The 16,800-nt window shown below is 45.1% G+C and overlaps 1 protein-coding gene across 5 annotated transcripts; it reads right to left on the reverse strand.

Annotated features, from left to right (window-relative positions):
* Nucleotides 1-4,130: 4,130 nt before the first annotated feature.
* LOC133903546 (uncharacterized) lies at nucleotides 4,131-13,671 on the reverse strand. Of its 5 annotated transcripts, none has more exons than XR_009907284.1 (6): nucleotides 13,333-13,643; nucleotides 12,656-12,714; nucleotides 8,415-8,568; nucleotides 4,880-5,171; nucleotides 4,539-4,693; nucleotides 4,131-4,445 (listed from the first exon to the last, which is right to left on the reverse strand). XR_009907284.1 is itself a non-coding variant. In XM_062344966.1 (4 exons), the coding sequence occupies exons 2-4, from the start codon at nucleotides 12,681-12,683 to the stop codon at nucleotides 7,858-7,860; spliced, it is 357 nt and encodes a 118-aa protein (XP_062200950.1). In that variant the 5' UTR covers nucleotides 12,684-12,711; nucleotides 13,333-13,671; the 3' UTR covers nucleotides 7,368-7,857. The 5 variants fall into 5 exon arrangements, 3 of the variants coding, with proteins under 3 accessions (XP_062200950.1, XP_062200949.1, XP_062200948.1); XR_009907283.1 differs by having other exon boundaries at nucleotides 4,883-5,171; nucleotides 13,333-13,637; XM_062344966.1 differs by lacking the exons at nucleotides 4,131-4,445; nucleotides 4,539-4,693; nucleotides 4,880-5,171 and adding an exon at nucleotides 7,368-8,032 and having other exon boundaries at nucleotides 12,656-12,711; nucleotides 13,333-13,671.
* Between the last annotated feature and the right edge of the window lie 3,129 nt (nucleotides 13,672-16,800).

Below are 16,800 nucleotides of genomic sequence, written 5' to 3' on the forward strand. Positions count from 1 at the left end.
TGGGCCTTCCTATTTGCCTTCTCCATGTACTCACATAGCATCCGGCCGTAAAGCATACGATTGTCCTCCATTACAACCTTAGCAGCTGCATACCGATCAATGAAGTACTTGCAGGTCTCATGCAAAATGTCTTCTACAATTCCAACTAATGGTAGGGACCTCATTCCTCGCATGACCCAGTTATAAACCTCTGCAAGGTTTGTAGTCATTACTCCATACCTGGTACCACCACTGTCGTACAGCAGAGCCCATTTTTCATTCGTCTCATTGCGTATCCACTGTGAAAATCTCCTAATAGATGAGTCCGATCTCCTTACAATCTGCGGAGTATCGGTTGGGAGAGGACCGAGAGCTATTGGTTCCTCACCATTAGGTGCAGCCTCCGCAGTTTGTTTAAGAGTCAGTTCATCAAGTCTTTCCCATAATGCGTTGAACTTACGTTGCTGGTTCTGATTGCACAACTTCTTGAAGAGCTTCATTAATTCTTTGTTTTTAAACTGTTTGTAGAAGTTCGCACCCATATGGCGCATGCACCACCTGCTTTTGAGATCTGGCCACTGTACTGGTACACCCCGTCGCACGCTACCGTGTTGCATATCCAGCAAAGCCTGCAACAATCCTGCATGTCTATCATGAATGAGACACACATCTGGTCGGTCAAGAACAATTGCATGCTTCACCCGCTCTAGGAACCAATACCAGCTGTCCCCGTTCTCACTCTCCACGAACGCAAACCCTAGTGGCAGGACTTGGTTGTTATCGTCGACCCCTATTGCAGACAAAATCTGCCTTTTGTACTTCCCAGTCAGGAATGTTCCATCTAGGCATATGATGGGTCGGCAATATCTAAATGCTTTGATAGTTGCACCGAATGCAAAGAAAGCATGCTGCAACACTCTTTTTCCGCTGTACTCCACATCAGTAGAGGGGTAATGCTTGGTATCATAGTAGCTGCCTGGATTTCTTGCACAAATTATGGCTAATTGACGAGGTAGATTGTGATACGAATCTTCATATGTACCGAACCTCATCTCAATAGCCTTTTGTTTCGCCCTCCATGCCTTCGCATAGTTTATTGTGTACTTGAACCTTTACTCAATAGCACGGATTATTGATCGTGGCTCATACCTTCGGTTGTCCACAATCTCTCCGTACATAACATTTGCAATGAAAGCAGAAGACAGGTTCCGGTGGGCAAACTCTATTTCCTCGATGTGACAATTATGTTCCTTAACTATTAAGCATTGCCAGTAGTCTGCCCATTTCCCTCTGAATGCGTGCACCCGCCAAGGGCACTGAGGAACCAAGCACTTCACATCATACTCTCTTTTACTTGATTTAACAACCTTGAATTGCCTACGAAGAGACAACGACTAGAATTTCACTGCATCAATAACTGCCTCTTTTGTGGGGTACATAGCACCCTGTGATACCTCATTCTCATGGTACTGCCACGGTGTCTGGTTAGCCTCGCTAACCACCAACTTCGAAAATTCTTGATCCCGTCACTCCGCAGGAACTGGAGCATTAGCCTCCTCATCAGACGAATCCCCATCGGCAAGGCCTTCCTCCAACTCTTCAGCCTCCAAATCCATATCTTCAATGACACTAGGGATGTGCTCCCCTTCATCAGCTACACCCATCGGCTGCAGCTCTGGAACATCACCAACCTCCTCCCTGGACCCTACATTAGCCGCCTCTGACTCATCTTCCACTGCCTCACTTGGTCCTGCTACTGCTTCTGCAGAGTTCACCTCATTTTGATCTTTCAAGTACGCCTCAGCTAATAAAACAAGCGACATGCCACGTTAACAGCATAATCTACATACTGCCTCCAAGTTGATGTGGCTTCGATGGGAACAAGCTCACCAAAGTATCCCTGACTAGTACGGCTTAGAACAGCTTTCAACTTCAGCTCATATTGCTGCAGATCCAGTTAGAAAAACCGCATGAGCCATTTGCATACACCCACAATATTCCTCTCATTAGCCTTACTAAGTCCCTTCATGACATGACGAAATCCAGAGAGATCTACACCGTTGGGACCGTACCTAATTTCACCCTCACCATAATATATCTGAAAAATTAATTTATCTGCCCTCCCTGGAAACACCCGCAAATATAACCCATGTTAAGACAACGAACTATATTTCTGATTATCGGATAAAATAGTTTTTAAATGCTACCCTTTGTTCTCAAATTATTATCTAATGTTGCCTCATACGTCCACAGGTACAAATAATATACTAAAAACTATATACTACAAGTAACATACTGAAAATAATATACTAAAAATAATATTTTATATTTAACTGTTATCGTACCATTTTCTAACTAAATTTGACAATTTTCTAAACCCTAGGTCATAAATGTCTAAAATCTATATCATATACTACTACTGGACTAATTAACAAAAATAAAAAGGAAAAAAAATTACCTGAATTTTTTCTTCAAATCCACAGCCCAAATGCAGCAGGGCTTCACCGACCTCTCTTCCTCCCATCTCCTCTCCTCTCTACTTCCCTCTCTTCTCAAATTTCACTTTTTTCCGAATTTTATGAGTTTTTCCCATTTTTTGGGCTATTTATAGCCGAGAGGGCGCGGGGGGCTGATGCGGCGCAGCGGGGTGGGCGGAGCCCTTACCGCCCCCTGAGAGGGCGGTAAGGAGCTCTACCAGCCCCCTGAGGGGGCGGTAAGCTCGTGGGCCGGGCGGCAAGGCCCCAGCCGCCCTCTGATGGGGCGGTTATGCCTACCGCCCTCTCAAGGGGTGGTTAGGACCCGTAACCGTCCTCTCAGAGAGTTGCGGGCGCCTAGTTTTGTAAATATTTTTGCCGGGAATCTATTTATTTAAATTTTAACTAAAAAAATATAAAAATAAAAAACTCAGATCTTGATGATCTTTTTCAAATTTCAAAAGCAAATGAACGAGTGAAGCTCCGAAATTGCAGTGCATTTATATTTGGTTTCCAAAGCAACCAGTGAAATTTTACCAAATTTACGTGCGTTGACAAAGTTCTTCGATCATGCGGCATAAAAAACCATCGAGCTGGCAACCAAACAGAGCACTTCAGTATGACTTCCATCTCTCCAGGTTCAGTTCTTCACCTAGAAATTCATGGATGCATGCCAAATCTTCTGACAGTATGTGGTAGCTAAATGGGTGGTTTTTTGGATGATATATATATATATATATATATATATATATATATATATAATTTTTCCTGATATACTCCTGGTTAAGTACTCCCTCCGTTGAAGAATATAAGGAGTATTTTGTTTTAAAAAAAATAAACTTCATAATTTTTGACCTGTCAAATTATTATGTGCGTATTTAGTGTATAAACTTTGTTTCAATAGATTTTATTTCAAAGTACTTTTAATATGATATTGATTTTAGGACAATTGACAACATATTATAAGAGAAATTAATAGTTAAAATTTACTTTTGATGATTTTTTCAAACAAAATGTCTTATATTTTTGAACGGATGGAGTATAACAGTACCAAGGACATAAGGTTAATATATTTTTTATGCAACTAACGCGACATTTTCAGTTGAGCTGCTGCAGTAGTTAAACATAGATAAAAGAATTTACTGGAACTGGAACAGTATTATGTGTGTCAGCTGAGTTACAGTTCAGTTTAAATGTAAATGACGAGCATGGAGAGGCGATGATGATATTTGATCATGCGACCAGCATGCAAAATAAACTGATCGAGTGAGACCATCACAAGGTACCCCATTTGGCGAGTCCCTGAACCTCTCCAGCCGTCGCCCTTCTCCTTGGCTGAAAAACTGGCACCGGCCCGCACGCATTTCCCAAATTCCAGCAGCAAAACAATGCACAAAAATCATCAGAGGGAAGATGAGAAATACAATGAGAAATCAAGCTTTATTTTCAAATATTCAAATTTCTGCGCAAGCAGATGCCGTCCCAATGTGTCAGGGTGACAGGGAAGGCTTTATAGCCGATCAAGCAAGGATTGCATTCCTATTCAGTTCTCAGAAATGGACGAAGGTTTCATGTGTACCGCACAGATGCAACGGATATGGCATTTCATGATACTATAGTAGAGATATAACTAGTGACCCGAGTATGCATCAGCAAGAAGCCAAGAACTCGATAGTGGAAAATTTTGGAATTCGGTTTCTTCGTCTGAAGGATCGATAATTTTAAGATTACAAATTGATGGCAGCAGATGTCACTGCATCAACATGACACGACAGAGGCAAAGAACTGAACCTTATTTGCCGTTTGCGCTTTCAGCATATTCGGCTCAAATAAGCAAAGAAACACGAGCACACACGCACCATGCAAATACTCTAGTTCGTATTGGAGGAACCAACGATCGCGACCTCAGCTTCAATGCAGCACTTGGTTTTCACGAGATAACCATTCGACGAGTCCTTGAAATCCTCCGGCGTCATGAACTTGTTCATTGGCCTACGTTTCCCCACAAAGCAAGTTGAGACTATGTGATGATAATTTAGCATCCGGACTCATGTGCATCGACAAAATCTCTGCTAAAAGGCAAACCTGTTATTTTCTGGTGCTTTCCATTTTCCTGGTCTTTGATGGATAAGCTAAGTTCTACCAGATTTCCGGAGTCTTTGGGGGGAGTATTTGGTGTTTTCATGTTCAGGTACAGGGATAGGTGCTTCCCATCATGAGCTGGATATATTTTGATTGACCTGCAAGTAGGACAGCATCGAGCGCAATTCAGCTGATGATACAGTATATAAATAACCATGCTAGTCTTTAATGGTCAATTTTCATGTGCACTGCAGTAACTATTATAAAACCATGCTTAAGATGATAAGAAAATTCAGATGATATTAACAGCATTCAGTCAAGCATTGCAAAGCTGAAGATGCTACCACCATTGGTATTTGCCGGATTCAAACTCCGGAGAGTAGTCCTGGTTCTTCAGTGCGAAGAAGTCGTCAATGTCCCAAGTGTAAGCTTCGTCCTAGTTGAAGGTGTTCATCTTCAGGACAAACAGCCTCTCTGACATACTGTTGGTTTTAGAACTGATAACTTTGAGGAACTCGACACCAAAGACACAACTGTTGTTGACGAGGAATCCGGAGGACGGCTCCTTCAGTTTCACGAGGGGAATCATGCATGAGGCCCCAGAACCGGTGCTTGCGGTCTGGAAATTGTGGCTAACTGCACATAAAATATTCTAAGCATAAGTCAATTCTTTTCTTCAGAAACAGCAAGTGACCAAAACAAATAATGGCTGCAGAAAAAATACTCGTGAACAAAAACGCAAATATTGTCGGAGAAAAGACTAAATGAAAACACAAAAACATTAGAAGTTGTAAGTTAAGGCCGAGAGTAGGAAGGTTTTGAGTCGACGTGCACAAAGCATTCCTGTTTATTTTATTTCTATCAGGAGTTACTTGCTACTGTACCTTCATGTTCACCGTGCTTTCCATGTGATTGGTCATATATCAATGTTGGTAAAAGAAACTGTCTTTCAAAAACAAAATGTGGCGAGAGCCAAGTCATACGAATGGTTAAGCTTGAAGGAGAGTGGAGAATAAGGAGATACCCAAGTTGTCTGGACAATCTCCCCCTGGCTTGATGGCCAAAAGTCTATATTTATACTGATATACAGAGTATGAATATACAAATGTGCCCCTAGGAGATAGGCAGAGGTATATATCTTATGTTGTACAACCAAAGAGTGAACTAGGCCAATAATCATCTATACGACTGGTAAAACGGTTGTCCTAGCGATGGGTCGTCTATTTCGACGCCGCACTGTACCAGTGTGTCAGGCGACCACCACTTACGCTATGGTGTCAGACGGCCACACCTGCATGCCCCCTCATGGTTGATCTTTTTGAAGGCTTGGAAAGCTTTGGGTCCCCAGAGGCACGACTTCCGGGATCGCCTCGGAGCCCTGAGCCCCAGAGGGCACCGGAGCCTGGCGGTCTTCGAGCCCGGACTTCTAGGGCCAAGGGACGTCGAGAGTCCATAATAGTGATTCCCCAACAGCATCCCCTCGCGAAGTTGGCCAACGGTGCAGCTATCCCTGTGGTATCCGGAGCAGGGCCTCCGGTGATCCTTGGGCCCGTGGTTACGGGCCCTCAGTCCTCTGATGATGCTGAACGTTGGAATGCCGGTCAGGGGTGCAGGCTGAATACGTAACGTTACCTACGAGGGAGATCATTAAATGCAGTGTGCAGTGGGTGATGTAATCGCGCCTGTCCGATCGGTATTGGAGATAAGTAACGTCTTGGTATTGGAGCGCCGTGGCGACCGGTTCTGCCTCTCCATGATTGCGAACGAGCGTCATTCTCATTCGGCACCTCCGTTTTTGCAGCTCGAGTTCTTGCGCACGCATCCACCAGCCCAAACCTTTACGTGAGCTTTGGTTTGGACGAACCTCCAGAAGTATTACCAGAGGGTCTACTGCTTAATCGCATATAGGCTCCCCAAGGTCACTGGCTCGATGAAGTTACCCTGGAAGTTGTTGTAGTAGGAGTCTCTGAGTTGGGCTCAGGTATAGATGGACTTGGGCTCAAGCACCTAGAACCACTGGAGGGCTAGCCCTCCAGAGAAAGAGGAAAACACTTGGCCATGGTGGCGTGCCTGCCTCCGTTGGCCTTGATGGCGAGGGCGCATGCGCGAGTGAACTCCTCCGGGTCTGAATCACACTTGGATTTAGGCAGCTTGGGGTCCGAAACCCGTCTGAGAAGGGTATGTCATGTAGGTCCGCCTGAAGAGGAGAGTCGGAGTAGATGAGCGGGGACTCGCGTTGACGGGTCGGAAGCCCCACTACCTGCTGGTCGACCATGGACATCGTGTGGTGATGATGTGCTGTGAGGACAAGGCCTTCGTTGGTCCCCGAAGCCCTTTCCGGTGCAACGTTGGCTGCTATGGGTGCCACAACGACCGTGCGGATAGGTAGTTGGGTCGCCCGCAAGGCTGCCTACCGCTCCTCCAGTTGGGCCATGAGAATCTCTATGTGTGCCTGCTGGTCGGGTGCGGCAGCTTGTGCGACCGTTGCCTCAGCCGCAGCCCCCCGGGATGCCCCAAGGTCTGCACCTTATTGCCGCCGCAGGACCCCTAGACCGGAGAGGTCCCTGGTGTCAATCATGGCCAGGGTCGCGTCCGAACCGCCGTTGGCCCCAGGGTTCTTGTTTTGGCCTATGGAGGGGCTGGTGTTGGCGAAGCGTGTGTTTGGGTGCGGCGGTCGCATGGTGGCATCCTACATCTCCTAGTGTTTCTACACTTATTCTCTCTCCACGGACGGCGTCACTGTTGGTGAAAAAAATTATCTTCCAAAAACAAAGTGTGACGAGAGCCAAGTCACACAAATGGCTCAAGCTTGAAAGAAAAGCGGAGAAAAAGGAGACACTCAAGTTGTTTGGATAATCTTTTTCCCCTTTGGCTTGATGGCCAAGGATCTATATTTATACTGATATACTGAGTGTGAATATATAAACGTGCCCCTAGGAGGTAGGCATAGGTATATGTCTTATACTGTACAACCAGAAAATAGGCTAGCCCAGTAATTATCTATACGGCTAGTAAGACGATTATCCTAGTGACAAATGGTCTATTTCGGCGCCGCACTACACCATCATGTCAGGCGGCCACCACTTGTGTTATGGTGTCATGCGACCACCACTTGTGTTATGGTGTCAGGCGGCCACCACTTGTGCCATAGTATCAGACGGCTACCACTACACTAACATTAAATGTTGGTCACCTCACTGAACGTGGAGGACGGCTTGCGGGCATCCTCTTGGTTGATCTTTTCGAAGGCTTGGAATCTTCCAAGCCTCCGGGACCACCTCCAAGACCGCCTCGGAGCCTGGCGGTCTTCGGGCCCAGACTTTCAGGGCCAAGGGACGTCGGGGTCCATAATAACAATTCCCCCAACAATCAAGAACTTAACATATGCCTCTACAATAGTACTGGGCTTCACAGAAGTTGGCGCTAGCTCAAGCCAAAGAGAAACATATTCATTTTCATCGCCACTCTTTCGGTCCCACAGATTCAGTTTCAAGTACCTGCAAACAAGTAAAGAGAACAGTGAACCTGTTCATGAGATGGATGCCTATTGCCATGCTTTCTCCTCGAAGAGACAAGTCTTCTATATGCTTAGGGAGAGATCAATAGCAGGTTTTCAATGTTGGCCAGACTTCTAAAGCCACTCGGGTTTTCACGAACGATAAGAACAAAGTTGATACTAAGGTTTTATATGTACAATCTTTATACTACATGATCTCCAAAAAGGCAAAGACACCAGTCGCATGCTTGTCCCACTTGCATGAATATGTTGGAAGATCAGCAAATGTACACCAAAGGGGTAAAAACCTTCTCTACCATAAACTGTTATAGTTATATGAAATATGTGATGCAGCAAAACTGTGAGCAGTCTGCTAACCATACCATTTCAGGCCCATGATCTCAAAAACTCTGGATCTTGCCCAGCTGTCTCTCTTTTCGATAAGTGAAGAGAAGCCATCGATGCTCCACTTGAAGGTTGTCTGCTCGGCGGGAGGTGTCACCTTAGATCCCTGGCTCTGCCTCTGGTTTGATCGGCCTGAAACAGCAGTGCAGAGGTAACAACCATATAAAAGATCACGGCAATAGCTAACCTAGTAGTACAAACAAAGATGAAAATTCCATGTAGTGCAAGACGAAGCGGTGCCAATGACAATCCGTTATTGTAGCCTAGTGTTGTTGCTCTTGCTTTCTGCGCAAGATGGTGGCCTATGAACTATATGTTGAACCACATTAGGTGTGCCAAAAATTCTCAGCATATGGGGTGACGTTTCTGTTTCTCCTTGGAGAATTTGGAGGAACACAAAACTGATACAGGACCACAATTCTATTTTTGTCTGACTTTTATTTAGAGGAGAATAACTCGGCTTGTATTGTATTGAAAGCCAATAAAAGAGTATACAGCGAAACGGAGACGAACGCAAAGTCAAGCAGAGAAGCTAGGGATACTAGCGAGCAGTACAGGACTAAAAGTAAAAACTAGCCTATTACAATCTGAGCCGACTGCACTAGTCAGATTTCGCCCACATCAGAAACGGGTTTGGGAGTCGGATTGAAGTCATGCAGCCACCCTGAAGCTGGGTCAAGGCGCTGTCCGCCATGATTTTATCATCTTCATGAAAAAAGATACTCCATTTTTGTACGAATGATACAGCTAAGATCAGAACTTCATCTGACCTTTTGGGGAGCTTCTTCTCGATTGCCATAAGGTTCCTCGTCCTCCACAGCGCCCAAGCCACATCTGCAAAGAGGAAAATCCCTAGATTTTGAGTGATGTTAAACAGCTTGGGAAGCCAACTTGCCCATAAGTCGGCCACCGAGGTGGGGAAGCCATTACAACCAAAGGAATCTCTTAGCGCACTCCATGCAAACTATGCGAGAGCGCAGCCAAAGAAGGCATGCTCGATATCCTCCGTTCTATCACATAGGCAACAAGATTTGCTCCCTTTTCAACCCTTTTTCTTAAGAGAGGAGGCCACTGGCAGTTTGTTGTGGAGCATTTGCCACAAGAAAATCTTGATCCTAAGGGGTAATTTAGTCACCTAGATCATCTTAGCCTCTCTGCAGATGACCCCTTCGAAGGTCAAGAACCTGTATAGGGATTTAGCCGTGAATCTCCTTGATTTGTCAAGGACTCATTCCACCTCATCTTCTGTCCCATTTAGTTGAATGTTTTGTAGCTTGAGTAGCAGCTCCTCCCATTGGAGCATTTCATTTTCTGTCAAACTGTAAAATGGATCTCCCACTCACTGTCCACGTAGCATTCAGATATCAAGGCGTCTGGATCATAACACATGTTGAACAAGGCCAGAAATTGGATTTTAAGAGGGGTTTCACCCAGCAATACATCCTTCCAGAAGGTAACTTTATTGCCTCTGTTCACTTTGTACTTGACCCCCCAATGGAAAAGGTGCTTGACCTTGTGCAGACCCTGCCAAAACTGCGAAGTCCCTCTCTGTTTGGAGGTGAAGAAGTTATCGTCTGGCATGTACTTGCCTTTGAGGAGTTGGAGCCAGGTCCCCTCCTTCCCTGAGAAAATCTTGGCAATCCATTTGACCAGCAGACAGTCATTCATGATCCTTATGTTCAGAATGCCCAGACCACCATAGTCCTTAGATCTACAGATAGCTTCCCATTTAGCCAAGTGGTATTTGTTTACATCCTCGGCACCCCTCCAGAAGAACCTTGCTCTGATGGTGTCCATCTTCTTGTGTGCCCCTTTAGGGAGGAGGTAGAATCCCATGGTGTACATGGGCAGGCTGGTTAGGCATGAGTTTGTTAGGGTCAGCTTGCTCCCATAAGACAGGTTTTTTCCTTTCCATGGGTCTAATCTTTTGTTCATTTTTGTCAGGGCCTCAGTAGCTGTAGTATAACCCAGGTGGTGATCAGAGACAGGGATGCCTAGATGTTTTAGAGGCAGCGCACCCAGTTTACAGTTAAGCATGTTGGCCACCTTATACTGCTCCTCCTGCACCACGCCGAAAGCAAAGACCTCACTTTTGTGGAAGTTGATCTTGAGTCCAGACAACCATTCAAAACAATATAGAATGATCTTAAGATGCAGGATGGAGGTGTCAGATCCATCAATCATAAGTATGGTGTCATCAGCGTACTGGACATAGGTGATGCCTCCAGGAATCAGATGGGGAACCACTCCCTGTAGTAGCCCTTTGGAAGGTGCTTTGTCCATCAGAGCATTCAAAGTGTCAGTTGCAATATTGAAAAGCAAAGGGGAGAGAGGGTCACCCTGCCTTTGCCCTTGGTAAGGTCAAAAGAATGGCCCCCTTTGACCATTTATATTAATGCACACTCTGCCACCCTTGACAGATTGCATAATCCATTCAATCCACTTCGGGGGAAATCTTTTTCCTTTCATGATGCCTTCAAGGTAGCTCCAATTAACCTTATCATATGCCTTTTTAAAGTCTATCTTCACTATCAGCCCTTGCATCCTTGTTCTTCTGAGTTCATGGATGACTTCATGCAGAGTTACCACACTCTTCAGGATGTTCCTGCCCTTAATGAAGGCAATTTGGCTTGGGCCAATCATCTCCTTGACAACCAGGGTCAGTCTATTGGTGAGGACCTTAGTAGAGCCTTTAAAGTCTACATTGAGAAGACAAATAGATCTGTATTGCTTGATGGTATTGGCTTCTTTAACTTTAGGGATCAGAGTTATCACCCCATAATTAAACCTTTTGAGGTCCAATATGCCTACATGTAGGTCATTGAACATCTCAAATATGTCCTCCTTGACATACTCCCAAAAGGCCTTGAAAAAGGTCGCAGTAAAGCCATTTGGACCAGGTGCAGAATCTTCCTTCATATCCCTGAAGGCTATCTCAATTTCCTCGGCAGAGAAGGGTTGGATCAAGGAGTTTATTTCATCCTCTGGCCTCCTGTTGTGGTTGACCCAGAAAGATTCAGCAGTCACCAGGCCGTCTCTTGAATCAGCACCAAATAACTTCTTGTAGAAGTCATAGATATGTTCCCTAAGCTGGGTTTGGGAAGTGATTGGACCCTGATCAGTTTCCATCGACAGGATCAGATTCTTCCTCCTTCTCCCATTAGCAAGTAGGTGAAAAAATCTGGTGTTATTGTCCCCCTCCATAACCATTGTTCTTGCACATTTCTGTTTCCAAGTGATCTCCTCCATGAAGATGATTTTCTCTAGTTCTTGTTCCAGTTTGTATCTAAGTTCCCAATCCACCTTGGATAGCCCTTCGGAGTCTGCTTTTTCATCTAGCATGGCCATCTGAGTTAGCAGGTCTGATTTTTGTTTGTTGTATTGACCCACCCTTTGTCTATTCCATCCTCTAATGAACTGCCTGGTATCACTGAGGTTTTTGTGCCATTTGTCCATTGAGTAGGCATTTTCTGGTCTTCTTCTCTTCTTCTCCATCCATCTTTGGCTGACAAGCTCCTTAAAGTTGTCCATCAGAAGCCATTGTCTTCCGAAGATGAAGTAACTACACCTATGAACCCCAGTCTCTCCTGAATCCAAACAAATTGGGTTGTGGTCAGAGGAAACCCTAGTCAGGCTCCATGCATGGCACAAGGAGAAGTTCTGTTCCCAAGCATTAGACATTAGGAACCTGTCCAGGTTTGCCAACACCGGCACAACCTGTTTATTAGTCCAAGTGAATTTGGGACCCGATCTTTTAATTTCTCTTAAGTTAAAAGCCCCGATAAAACCATTGAAAAGGTCCATCAGGCTTCTGTCTGAGTTGCCATTGTTCTTATCTTGGGGCTCCCTGGTGAGGTTGAAATCTCCTCCAATAAGCAGGGGCAGTGTCACCTTGTCACAAATTGACTCCAATTCACAAATGAATTCCTTGGAAGTCTTGTGGTCTGCAGGACCATAAACTGTGAGGAATTCTCACCTTAGGTTGGAGATCCTGGATCTTAGGGTGGTCTGGATACAGAATTGATGCAACTCCCCGTGCTCTAATTCCAGTGGTCTGACTTTTATTTATGCAAGGAAATATCCCAGTTCCATCTGAATGTGTCATACAAGGAACTATCTGAGTATAAAATAGAAATCGACCAACAGCACTATGGTGAACAACGTCCTAGAGAGCAATGCAAGCAACAAGCAGAAGAAGCTCAAAAAGAAAAATCCTTACCAGCACCAGTGACACAAGAATTGCCCATAGCTCTACCACTTCCTCTTCCCAGAAATCTTCTGCAAGTGAGATCAGTCGTCATGCCATAAGCCAATAAAATGCAGAGTCAAGAATCTTGCGTCTAAAAAACAGATGCGTCTAAAAAACAGAACTTACTGTCCCTGAAGATACCACAAACCTTAGAATCCACTAATCAAGTCCACAAACAGAGTAGTGGGTGGATTAAAACTTCAAAAGAAAAATGATGAACAAACCGTCTAATGTCGGATCACAGGTTCTAGTTTTTCTTTGTTCCCTGCGGTCCCTGAAACTTTGTATTTTTTCCTCCTTGATTGAACAACCCCTCTTTCAACAAAGCCAAGAACTAACACTGCAAAAACCAAGTCCTCTAATCCTAAAAAATCCAGAACCACTAAGATCAGGCGACACTACATGGTGCTCAAGTTCTTTCCTTTATTTCTTCCATTTAATTCACCTCTATGTATCCCATCGGGCTTTCTCTTATTTAATACAACGGGCAGTCCTCCTGCTGGTTTCATTAAAAAAAAAATCATGGAGATCGACGTGTACTTACAGAACACGACGACAGCACACACTACATCAAAGAAGCATACTTTCCTGCAGATCAGAAGAAGAAACGATGGGAAAGATCGGGATGTGCGGGAGATTAAGATCACCTTGCAATGCTTCCTCGGTGGAGGTCGGAGGATCGGAGCAAAGCCCTAAGCCCCTAACAGCAAGGGGGTTGGGTTTTTATGGAGGTGCAAGGGCAAATGAAGCAGGGCTTTGATGCACTCGATCATGGCTCTTTGGATCTTTGCATCTCTGGTGACGACGGATGGGAAGGATCAAGGTTAATAGATAAAATCACAAGAAGGCAGAGTGGTAGGAGAAAGGGAGAACAAGTAAAAAGAAATTGTATTTGTGCAAAAGTCCACGTGTCTTCTCTTTAGCAAATTGTTAAGGTCTTTTTTTGTGTTTTTTTTTCCGAGTCCTCACCTCTGGAAGCTGAAAGCCCAAACAAACAACCATGTTTTTTTAAAAGCGGCTTCTCTTAAATTCACCACAAAAACCATATTTGTATTGGAAGTGAGAAGCTCAGCTTGGACAGGTTCTTTGGCTTTTGCGTGTGGCTGAAACGAGAGTACCCGACTTCAATAATATTTATGTGGAAATACCATTGGATAAATAGTTTGAACATGTGCTGTCCACCGCCTCCACGAAATGACCTCGCGACCTTAGGTGATCAAAGTTTCTCATCCGCCGCCGCCAACCCGTCACCCCCGCCTGTCAACACCACACGCCGCCCCTCCACGCAACTCGCCGCACATCCGGTCGACAATGCTTGTCACACGTTAGGTTGATGCCGCCTGACTCGTCTTGTCCTTGCCGAGGTGCAATTTGAATATATGTGGATTGTGATTTGTCACATCCAAAATTTTAGGGTTTATCAAACACTCCCTTTAGTCTTTTTTTCCCTTAGTCTGAAGCCTCCATAACATGGTGCTTATGTGGCTTTCAGGCTGATTTAACCTGATTGTCATTGTATTTTTTGCACGCCGGGAATGGATGAATCCATAAAAAATTGTTGCTAATCTAAAGTCTAGCTGGGACTAAATAATAGTGTTCTATGTCTAGATAACTGATCCAGGAGATGTTGCATCCTGGAAGTTAGGGTTTGTTGTAAGTAGCTCTAGAATTACTACAGTTATCTGTGTAGCATGTATAGTCAAATAAATTATAACTGATTTAGTGAATTAGTTTCACAGTTTAAATTAGTTCATACTTGTACATATATAGCTTAATCTTTAAGATAAGCATATGATTGGTAGGATCAACTAGGTAGCCTGTCCTTCTCGATGAGCTGGCATCGGCTTCCGCCACACAAGCACCATATCATACGGTAAACTATCCTAGCAGTACCTTTTAAACTATAGCAGTCAAAGCTTTGTTTTTTATTCCATTATCACAGAACGATCCAATTTATCCCCTCTCGAGCTGTTGTCAGTAATGGACGCTCAGAATATTTTGTCCCCGACTAGAAACAATTTGTCATCGATGAAAAGCATATAAAGCCTATTGATCTTCTCTTATGTTCTGTTTAGTTTGCTGGATTGGATTGGATGAATTGAATTCAGATTCATGTGGAACTGGAAATGGAAATTTCAATTCGATTCTTTTGTTTGGTCGTTGTTGGAATCTAAGTCACCGAACAACAGGGAAGGCCTTCAGTTAAGAGGAAAAGCCGAAGGCTTTGTAGTGCGACACATATCCGAGGAGTGAAGTAATCTTAATTCATTCATCACCTCAGTTATAGTGATGGTCTATTTATAGCTCGTACTTAACCACTCCAGGCTATGATTTACAGCTTTACCCCCTAACTACCACATTTCCGGCATATTCGGGAGCATTTTGGTACCATCAAGTACATCTACACATTTACAATTATACCCTAGACAGCTACATGGGCTTCGACGCCTTCAGGGCACCTTCGACCAGCCTCGACGCTTCGCCGCGAGTCACCCTTTGGTCTCCATCCGAAGGTCCGCCAGAGACTTCGTTGCGCTGATTCTTGGCGCCGCGGGTCGACCTTCGGCCTCCGTCCGAAGGCCCGCGAGAGCCTTCACCTGCACTTCCTAAAACACCACTGCAATATTCATCAGTGTTCAGTCACCGGTGGACTTCGACTCGCCATCCGAAGGGGTACGAGAGATCATCCCCCAACATTAGCCCCCTACAGATAAGGTTCATCTTCGAAGGGACAAGCCTATGAATCGGATAATATAGCTCAATGCCGTCCCCTTCGGCCCGTCGAAGTCCCTTGGGGGCTCATTTAACCTCTTAGCAGATAGCCCCCTCATGTTGTTCATCTTTATTATTATTATTATTATTATTATTATTATTATTATTATTATTATTATTATTAGGGAGTGGCATGACCATTCTGCCCCCACAAAATAGCCGGCTCGATGACGTTAAATATCTTCGCTTCATGTTGAACCGTCTTTTACGATCACGGTTCAACTTCCGACGCGTCTCGTTTTAACTGCCGCTACCCCTGTTTTTAACCGTTATAAATATGCTCCACGCAGCGGCTCGATTTTTACCGCTTGAACTCGCTAAAGCTGCAGCTCTCGTACGAAGACTCTCACAGTCACCTTTCTTTCCAAAACCCAGTGGGAATGGCTCCGAGAGGTAAGGCAAACCGCCCGAAGACCTATTGGATTGGAAAATCTAAGGTTGACGATGAAGTCCTGGTTGGACTAGTGAGAGAGGGTTTGATCAGTGATGTTTCGAAGGTTAGACTCCCGAAGGGCCAAGAGACTCCAGAGCCCGAAGATGACGAAGCCATTGTCTTCGTCGACTACTTCCGAGCAGGGCTTTGCTTTCCTTGAGATGAGATGGTGCTGAAGGTTCTGAAACTGTTTGAAGTCTACCGCCACCAGCTAATACCGAACGCCATTGTTCGGCTTGGCCTTTTTGCCTGCCCGTTCCGAAGGAGCGAAGGGATCAACCAGGGCCTTCGTCGTAGCCCACGGGCTTCATCACCAGCCGAAACTGGTCTTCGCGTGAAGCGTGCAAAGTGAAGCTCACTATGGCTGCTTGAAGTTTACTTATCACGCTGGCCTGGCCACGCTAGTCGTGGTGTACAAAAATAAATGGCCGAAGGACTGGACACAATGGTGGTTCTACCACAAGGTGGACCGAGAGGAGTTTCTTGTGTCCAAGTGCGAAGAAGTAAAAGGGAACTGCGTCCCCGATGTACAGCTAAAGGACCCTCAGAGGGCGGCACTTGAGGCCTTCGCCAGGTGCACGAAGCATCTGACCACGCGCGATCTCTTAGAAGAGTTCATGGCATCCGGGGTATGGCCCCTTAGCCAGGACTGGACCATCCTGGAATTCGGTGACAAAGGGCAGGAGGGACTCTTCCGCCCCCATCCCGATTTCCTAGGTTTCACAGGTATTATGTTTTATCATGTTTCTAACTGCACTTTGGCTCTGTCATTTGCTTACATTGCTTGCTTTGTGGAAGACCTTACCAGGCCAGGGCGAAGAAGGCTCCCCGACCGCCGATGCTGGCGGAGAACCTGCTGCAGGCAGCCAGAGGAAGCGAAGAATTGCAAACCCTTCGCCACAAGGGGGCA

The sequence above is a fragment of the Phragmites australis genome, chromosome 21, assembly GCF_958298935.1.
Source record: "Phragmites australis chromosome 21, lpPhrAust1.1, whole genome shotgun sequence".
NCBI classification, from domain to species: Eukaryota; Viridiplantae; Streptophyta; class Magnoliopsida; order Poales; family Poaceae; genus Phragmites; species Phragmites australis.

What these genes read in the sequence shown, in the direction of transcription:
- LOC133903546 (XM_062344964.1), bottom strand. Translation starts at nt 12,737, where the DNA reads ATGACGACTGATCTCACTTGCAGAAGATTTCTGGGAAGAGGAAGTGGT. An exon ending in TTCTTGTGTCACTGGTGCTG is followed by an intron (nt 8,569 to 12,655) that starts GTAAGGATTTTT and finishes CTGCTGTTTCAG; the next exon opens with GCCGATCAAACCAGAGGCAG. An exon ending in GAGATCATGGGCCTGAAATG is followed by an intron (nt 8,033 to 8,414) that starts GTATGGTTAGCA and finishes ACTTGTTTGCAG; the next exon opens with GTACTTGAAACTGAATCTGT.